Raw genomic sequence first — 8,844 nt, 5'->3', positions numbered from 1 at the left:
CTGGGCTAGTGGAAGATGTCCCTGCACATGGCAGAGGGAGTGGAACAAGGTGGTCTAAGTTCCCTTCCAAACCACTCTGTGATCCACAGCCTCTGCCCAAGCCTCCTGACTGGTGTCCCTCCACTCAGCGACGGCAGTGGAGTGACGGGGCGGGCAGTGGGGACACGGGGGGCACAGGAGGCGAGGCAGACAGGTTCCCTGCTGCTGTGGGTGCTGGTTAAACATTGTCCCAGGCCAGTTAGGTAACACAAACTGCAGCGGGAAAGAAATGAAACTGCTTGAGCAAACAAGGCACGCTTGGCAGGGCACCAGGCTGCGTGACAAAGTGCTCCCCTCTCACTGCCAACCTGCTGGGGTTATCTATTGACGGAGAATAAACACCTCGCCCACAACCCCAAACTTCGGGGACAGCAGCCAGGAGCACAGCCGGCTCCTGTGAGACCTGGCCCAGGGCTGGGCTTGCCCCGCTCGCCGTGTCTCCTCCTGGACCTGCTGGTTGCCACCGAGCACCATCCAAGCCCCCTCCCAAGTGTGCCACTTGTGTGGGCAGCAAGCACCTCAGCACTGTCCCTCCTGCCACCACATCCAGCCTGCTGCCTGCAGGAGCTCCAGGAGGTCAGGGATGGGCCTGGAGCACCCTCCTCTCGCTGGAGCCAGCAGACACCAGCCGGGAAAACCTGTTCCCTGGGGAGGGTTGCGCAAGGAACCTGGCGGAGGTCTGGCTGCAGCCCAGACCACGGGCTGGCTCCAGGTTCACACCCAGGGACTGGGACCTCTTCTTGCACCACAGGGCAGCCCTGATGGCCTCATCCCAGTATGTGGATCTGGGAGTAGTACAGCTCCAGCCTGGCATATCGGAAGGCAAGGAGTGGAGGTCTTTCCATACAGGACAAGGTATCCCAGGTGGACCAGCAGGGCAACTCCCCGCATAAAGAGCACTTGAACCCACCCAAAAGAGGTTGGATCTCGCCCATGGGCACCTCCTGGCCCTGCAAAGCAGCTGGGTCACGCCCTTGATGTTACTGCAGCATCTCCAGGAGGATGCTCCAAGCCACCAACCTCGCGCTTAAGCTGAGGCCGGGCAGGCTGGGACCAGTTGCAGCTGCTGCAGCCAGCACAGCTCAGGGGGGACAGTCCAGATGGTCCATGTGAGACCTTGCTTTGAAGGGCTTGCTGCTCTCTTTTGCATTGGGTCACACTCTTGCAGGTGTGGGTTGGGGAATGTTTAACAGAATGATGTCTCTGGCAGTAATGAAGGGCAGTTGGGGAACATGGGCAGATAGTAATAGCACAAGGGGGAATGGTTTTAAACTCAAAGAGGAGAGATTTCAATTAGATATTAGAAAGAAATTCTTCTCTGTGAGGGTGGTGAGGCCCTGGCACAGGTTGCCCAGAGACTCTGTGACTGCTCCATCCCTGGAAGTGTCCAAGGCCAGGTTGGATGGGGCTTGGAGCAACCTGGGCTAATGGAAGGTGTCCCTGCCCATGGCAGGAGCTTGAGTGAGATGAGCTTTAAGGTCCCTTCCAACCCAAACCGTTCTAAGATTCTATGGTAATGGCTGGATCCTCCTGCCAAAAAGTCATCTCAGGCTTTGCAAGGCACCTTTACTGCTGAGATGCACCCCAAAACTTCCTCTCACCACCCTCCTGCTGGTGGTCCTCCTTAGTCCCTCCAGGCACTGGCTGAAACTGGAAGGATGTGGCACAGCTTTTGCCTGGGCATCCCAGACCTGGTCCAGGTCCAAGCTCCGAGGATGGTCACAGGGCTTTTCCCCTCGTGGGGAGCAGGAAATGAGAGTTCTGTCCTCTGCATGCCCACATTCATCAGGCCCTGAGCACCAGCAGGAGCTCAGGGTGGCACCAACATCCCCTGGTGCCCAACAGTGTTCAGAAAGACTTATCATGAAATGCAGGCAGTCTGTGCCAACCGGGAGCCATGTGTGGACCACTGTTTGCCAAGCTCGTGGTAGAAACATATCTGAGAGTCTGCCTGGCCTCCAAGCCCCTGAATTCCTTCTTGCCACCCTACAGACATATCCTGTAAACTGGAGAGATCCTCCCAGCACCTCTGGGACACCCTCCCTGCCTCCTCACAGCTGGGCTGGCTGAGGGAGGCTGGTGTTGGGCAAGAAGAGCTAGATAATGGGCTGCCCACACTGCCAGGCCATCGTGGTCCTTCCCACTGAGATGGACCTTGAAGGCACCCAGGTCCTAGGAGAGGCCAGCAAACAGCCAGGCTGGAAGATGAGCAAGCCTGAAACATTTTGCAGTACCTGTGCTGCTTCTTGCTGTCCCTTCATGTCTCACTGGCCAGAGAAGGGTTGAAGGTGCTCCCACAGCCTGTGACCCCCAGCCAGGCTGGGGAGAGTAATGGAAAGAGCTGAGAGATGCCCTCCCCAGACCACCCAGGACTTTGCTTCCTATCAGGCTGTGACTTGCAAAGGTCCAGGAAAGGTGAGTGCCAGGGCTACATTTCTGAAGGGTCAAGGTTTGGGGGCCTGTGTAAGATGCCCCTGCATGGCTTTGAGCCAAGGCTTCCAGATCTCACTCCCACCTGGGACAAACCCACCTCAGCCTGAGGAAGACCCTGTGACCCTGTGCCAGGATGACCAGGCCAGTCCAGGCCCCAGCAGGCAGGAGATGGTGGCAGACAGAGTTCTTGCCATGGGACAACCCAGATAACACAAGCCTGGTCCCTACCAGCTCTTTAAGAAAAACAAGAAAAATGACAGGTAGGTACAAATAAACCCAACAAACCAAAAATTTATTCATGTTATGTTCCCATTTGAAAAGGAGGAAACCACATGCACCTTGCAGGTTGGGCTGGCATCCCCCTCTGTGGCGGGCACAGCACCAGTCTGTGCCCCGTGACATCACTTCAGTCCAGCTGAGCATCACCACCTACCACCACACACCCGTGTGCCCCACACTGCACACTCTCACACAGGAACATCTCACTTATGAAAAAATATATCTTTACATTCACTCTGTGTTTCTTTGGCGTCTTACATAAATTAGATGCTACTTCTAGGGAAAAGGCCTGTTTCTAGACAGAGGTAGCCAGACTGGAGGTATGGCCCTGCTTGATCCTGTCCTCTCCCCACTGAGGGCTCTCTGGGGCCAGGTGAAGCTCCACAACGTTCCCATCTTCTCTCAGCAGGTGCCACACTGAGAAGCTGCTACAGAGGGGGCCTCACCCAACCCACGTGGAGCAAATAGGACAAGGGGCACCTTTGGCACGGCACAAGGAGAGGGAGGACCCCACAGCTGGGACAATGTCTGTCCAGTCACAGGTGACACAGAGGTGCTGCCCCTCTGCCCAAGCAGGAGATGGGTGACAGCAGGAGACCTGCTGGGCTCTCACGGTGGGACCAGCTGCTGCTTGAACTTCTCTTCCCCTTTGCATCTGTTCAGGCTTTGAAACAGGCACAGTCCCTGTGGCTCCAAATTGGAGGTACAAAACCAGCAAGGGAAGTCACGGTTCACAATAACCTACTGGAGCCAAAATATTGGCTCTAAACACCTCAGTGCTGGCAGTCACCAGCACACACGAGCGTGCCCATGCAAGGGTCAGAGTTCCACACACTGCACGGAGCAACAGCTTCCAGATACAGCTACAGGCAAAGTTTCCTGCCAAGGAGCCCCCCGAGGGGCTTATCAGACCCTGGCTCATCCAGGACTCCTACAGCTCCTTGTTCCTGTTGAGCACCTCCTCCTCCTTCCAGCCACTGGAATTCTTCCCAAATTTGTACACCAGCCGCCGCCCATCGACTCTCTCCAGGATCTCTCGTTTGTAGTAATATCTGCAGGAGGTGGAGGTGGAATCAAGGCTCTGGACGCAGCCCCACTTGCTGGGGGGATTAGGCTGAGCCCTGGTGGGGCTGACCCAGCCGTGTGGGGCAGGTCCCCCAGGACAGGGGAGGGAACTCACCGCATGGCTCTGCTCAGCTTCTCGTAGGTCATGCTGCTGTTTTTCTTCTTCTGGCCCCAGAGCTGAGCCACCGCTTCCGAGCGCAGGAACTTGAAGACCCCTTCCCGCCGGTCCTCCCACTTCATTAGCCCCTCATTCAGCTCAGGGTGGATCAGGATGTCCCGGATGAACTCCCACAGGTGGGTACCTCTTGGGGCTGAAAGAGGAGAGTGAGCTGTAGAGGAGGGAAGGTCCTGCACTTTGGATCTCCCTAAACGCCCCGTGGCCAAGGGCCATGGCCAGCAGACATGGACCTTCCTCCCATCACCCCAAATGGAGCCAAGCAGAGGGAGGCAGTCCAAGCTCCCAGGCCAGAGGGTTCACGTACAGTGCTTGCCCTTCCGGTTCTCCAGGCAGTCTCTGCTCTCCTTGCTGAGTTTTCGGGGCCGTCCCCGTTTCCGCTTGCCGTGTTTGCTGTCCCCTTTCTTGCTGCTTGTGAAGTTGTCTGTGCACACAGAGAGGGGCACACGTCAGGTTGGGCAGGGCATGCCAGGATGCAGCCCCCTCCTTTGGCACAGGGATGTGCTCCTCAGCAGCAGAAGCACAGGGGAGAGCTGGTTCAGGGTGGGGAGAGACAGGAGGGACTGCACCCTCTTTTCAGGCCCAGGTAGTAGGAAAGTAGTCTCTGAGAGCAAGGTCTCCTCATTCCCTCCAGCCTCATCCCACCCTCATTTGTGACACCATGCTTAGGGCAGCATGCTGTTCCTTCCCCAAGCCCTACTGCTGCTTTGCATTCCTGCTATTCCCAGTATCATCACCAGCTGGGATCAATACTGAACACTGATTTGCATGCCCAGGATCTCTGGCTGCAGCCTTCACTCATCTGCCACTATCCACCCCTTCCCACCGGAATCACTGCCCAGCTATCCCAGCCCTGCCCAGAGCCTGCACCATCACCCTGCTCGATGGAGAGAAACAGAAGCAGAGCACTCAGGGAAAGAGACCCTTCCCTCCTTCCCAGTGTGAGGATGGGTGTTCAGGTGTTGTCCCTGAATCATTGCCAGGTGGGATATGCAGAAAGGTCCCAGGAGCCAGCCCTCCCCTCCCAGCTCCTGTCAGGAAGCAAACTCACCATCAGGGAAGAGCTTTGCTTCCGCAGCGTCGAGGTCGAGGTCACTTCCACCGGAGTCCTGAGAGTTGGGGCTGTGGGACATCACAGGCCCTGAGAGGCAAAGGGACAGGGCTCAGACCGCCTGCTGCTGGCATCTGGAGGTGTTTCCCCTGCCACCTCCTCCACCATCAGACTTCTGGAAGACCCAAATCCACCTTTGGCAAAATACTGACCTGAGACATCAGAGCTGCCTGGGGACATGGCACCAGGCAAGCAGGTGAAGTCTGTGGATAGGAAAGGGTTTGTGGGCTTCATGTCCTCCAGGGAGTCCTTGGCACAGGGATTTCCTAGCTCTGGAAGGGGCAGAAAAGGGAATAAGGGGTTAGCCTTGCTGCTGTCAGCACATGGTCCCTGAGGAGAAGGCTTGGCCAGGGCCCCTCTCTTACCCGGAGGGATGGGGTCCAGAAAGGTCTGGGAAGTCGCATCCTCTTTTTCCAACAGGTCAATGATCCAGTTCAGCTCGTCAGAGGCTGTGGGGGTGGAGGACTGGGATTAGTGAGGCCTGTTCTGTATGGAGGGCAATGGCACATACTGGGAGCTGAGCACAGCCCTGCCTGGACTCTGATCTGTGCCCCCATATCCCCGCACACATCCTCTGCAGTGCCTGGGAAGCAGAGGATCCTGGGCTAGTGGGGGTCTCTCAGTCTCACGCTTTGAGCTGCCAGGCCTGGGCACGAAGGAGAGCTTGGGACACTCACTGATCTCGTGCAGGCGGTCATAGAGCTCATCCCCCAGGGGCCCAAAGATGAGGCGCATCTGGTCCCTGGTGCAGTGGCAGAGCGCGTGCCCGTCCATGTTGCAGCAGGAGAAGTCAATGGAGCTGGCATCGTACTTGTTCTTCTCCACGTGGTAGCTGATCCACTCTAGCACCTGCACCTTGGTCCAGAAGTATGGGAGCTCACTGAACCACTCGGGCTTGTCTGCAAGGAACGGAGAGTGGGACTTAGGGCAGGGTGGCTGTGCCAGTGCCATGTGCGGGCTGCCGGTGGCCACTGGGCACGGGGTCCGGTCTAGTGGCAATCTTGTGGGATGCAGCAGGCCTTGGACTTGAAGGGCTGTGGGACTAAAGGGTCCTTAGTGCCCTGCCCTGAAGACAGCGATGACTCCACACTCTCCCCTGCACTGGTTTCGGTGCCATTCATCCTGTTCACCCTGGCATCTACCCTGCTCTGCTGGTGTGCTCCCCATGCCTCCCCCAGCACCATCCCATAATGGTCCCCCATCACCAGGACTGTACTGCCAAACTGCTCCTGGTGAGCCCCAGCAGCCTGTCCCCTCTGCTGTGCTGGGGTAGGGGGACTGTGGTTCCCCCATCACCTGTATTAACCAGGTGTGCTCCCAGCAGCCATGCCTTGTGCCACCCAGGGGCTCCTGCCACAGCCCTTTGGCCTTTCCATGGGGAAACTGCAGCATGGTGGAAGCTGCCGATCTGTCCCAGTGGGACAAGGACCTTGCAGTGCTCTTCCCAGCCAGTGGCACTGCCTCGAGTGCCGGCTCCCTGGTGCTGCCACGGCCACTCCCCTGGTCCTACCTGTGCTCTGTGCTGGGGGCTGGCTGCTGGGGAGGCTAAGCCCCAGGCTGCTGTCCTCCCCAAGGTGTCCCAGCATGTCCAAGGTTGGCTGCACCTCCTCTGGTTGGTACATGGCGCTGATGTAGTTAGAGAAGATGTTGCTGATCTCACAAGATCCTGCCATCGAGCTCTGTGCCGAGAGATGACAGTGAGCCCCGGCCCCACGGAGGCGGGAGGACCCGGGCCCGCGGGCACCCCGGGACCGGGCTGGGTGAGGTCGGGCTGTTCCTCCCTCCACCCATCGTCACCTCTCAGGTCACTTCTGCCAGAAACATCCACCCAGCACCTGCCAGCTGGGGCTGGGGCCTGACTCACCACCTCCTCGGGGGCCGGGAGAGAGGGAGGCTGAGCCGGAGCAAACCGGGGACGTGGCGTCACCCTGCTCGCAAAGAGCCCTGTCCCCAGCAGCCCGGCCTCACCCCGCCGGCAGCCCCCTGAGCAGACAGCAAGTGGCTGTCAGAAAACAGTGTGGCACAGCCCCTCCGTGGGGACGGGCACTCGCCGCACGCTCCCGAGCCCCACGGCACAGCCGGCTGCCCCGCTGCTCCAGTGCCAGCGGCTCCAGTCCTCTCGACCAGTCGCAAGAAGCACATCCCAGTAACTCTGAAGCCAGAAGGGGACCAAGCCCCTGCCCGGCCCTCGTAAAAGAGCCAAGTCTTGCTGTTGGCTGGGGGCCGGAGGGCACCCGCTGTCCCCGCAAAGGGCTGGCAGCTGCGGTGGGAGAGCAGGCGTGGAGCAAGAAAAGACCAAGCGCTTCCCCCGGCGAGAGCGAAGATGCGCAGGGAGGGGAGCAAAGCGTCTGTCCTGGGCTGGGGGACGTCAACAGGCCTCGGCCAAAAATAGCTTTGGTACCTTCTGCGATGGCAAACCCCGGAGCGGCGGCTAATCCAGAGAGGAACAAGGGGAGTCGGAGCCCTGCCTGGCCGCTAGCCACTGCTCATGAACCCCGGGAGGCTGGTGCCGATGGGCAAGCCCTGCCCTCGTCTCTGCTTTTATAGCTTGGGCGGCGTAACAATCTGGCAGCCTGAGGGGAATTCCAGCCGCAAACGTTCATGCTCCCAGATCCAGGTGATTTGCATAATAGCACAGGGTCCCAGCCCTGTGCTGCCTTGCCGGGAAAGCTGGGTTGGCCAGTTTAATCATTGTCAGAGCCCGTGCCCCGCCGGTGCCCAGAGTTTCACCCACACTGGCTTCACGGGCTCTTTTCTCTGCTGCCGTTTGCCCGGCCCGTGTTTGTTTGCTCACAGCAGCAGGTTCACTCAGCTCCCGCAGCCAAAAACATCCCTGGAGCCAGAGTTGGCCCTGGGGGCTGCGGATCCCTGCCTGGGGCTCTGCCCGCGGCAAAGGGGCCGCAACGCTGCCCCAGGGTGTGGGTGCCCGGGTGGGCAGCCCAGCCCTCGCACTCAGCAGGTCTGTGGGGGGGTGCTTGGCCATGCCTGGAGCACAGGCTCGGGATGGCACTGGCACAGCTTCTCCCAGAGCAGGAAGAGAGACCCTGTGACCAAGTGGGACACATGCTGGGATGAGATTCAGGTGGGGATGGAGCAGAGACGGGGTGGGCACCTGAGAATTGCTGCTCTGTCTGTCAGAATGGGTCGATTTTGCCCGGGAAAGGTCTAGGACAGGCTGCAGAGCCCTGATGGCCCATTTCCTGCCAAGTCACAAGTGCCTGGCACAGGCAGACCCTTACACCAGGGACAAGTGACAAGGGGCAAGGCAGAGTTGTGGGATGCATTTTGAGAATTACCTTGGTGGCTCTTGCCCCTCTGGCCCTTGGGCCCTCTCAAGGTACATTCCTGCTGGTTTTAGTCCTGTGCTGGCAGGGGGGACCCAGGCCAGTCCCAGCCAACAGCTTGGCACCCCTTTGCCCGGTGCTGGTACTTTGCTGAGCTAGCCATGTCCATGCCACATGCAGGCTGAGGCAAACCCGGGCACTGTGGGCAGACCCTGGCATCTCACAGCCACCTCTGGCTCTTTGTCGCTTCAAACTGGCAGCTGGCAGCAAACCACCTCCTGTGTCACAGTGACAGGCTGTTGCAAACGTGGATGCTCTACCTTGGCACATGGACAAGCAAGGGCAGGGTGGCTCATGTCCCGTCCCCCTTGTCACATCCCCTGGCCCTGGGGCAGGCAGGGCCAGCGTGCCAGCCAGGAGGCACCAGGTCACGCCAGCTGATCACCTGCCCCAGCTTC

General features: G+C 59.1%; 1 protein-coding gene across 1 annotated transcript; it reads right to left on the bottom strand.

The window, feature by feature from the left end:
• Positions 1-2,737: 2,737 nt before the first annotated feature.
• On the bottom strand, positions 2,738-7,525 carry ELF3 (E74 like ETS transcription factor 3). The gene is made up of 9 exons (XM_027728853.2): positions 7,504-7,525; positions 6,613-6,781; positions 5,780-6,001; positions 5,468-5,551; positions 5,255-5,374; positions 5,043-5,132; positions 4,299-4,415; positions 3,932-4,127; positions 2,738-3,803 (listed from the first exon to the last, which is right to left on the bottom strand). Exons 2-9 carry the CDS (start codon positions 6,773-6,775, stop codon positions 3,683-3,685), a joined length of 1,113 nt encoding a protein of 370 aa, XP_027584654.1. The 5' UTR covers positions 6,776-6,781; positions 7,504-7,525; the 3' UTR covers positions 2,738-3,682.
• Positions 7,526-8,844: the final 1,319 nt, after the last annotated feature.

The sequence above is a fragment of the Pipra filicauda genome, unplaced genomic scaffold, assembly GCF_003945595.2.
Source record: "Pipra filicauda isolate LSUMZ 115617 unplaced genomic scaffold, ASM394559v2 scaffold172_size1731463_pilon, whole genome shotgun sequence".
Taxonomy (NCBI): domain Eukaryota; kingdom Metazoa; phylum Chordata; class Aves; order Passeriformes; family Pipridae; genus Pipra; species Pipra filicauda.
The sequence above is the reverse complement of the archived record's forward strand: the minus strand, read 5'-3'. Positions and strand labels throughout refer to the sequence as shown.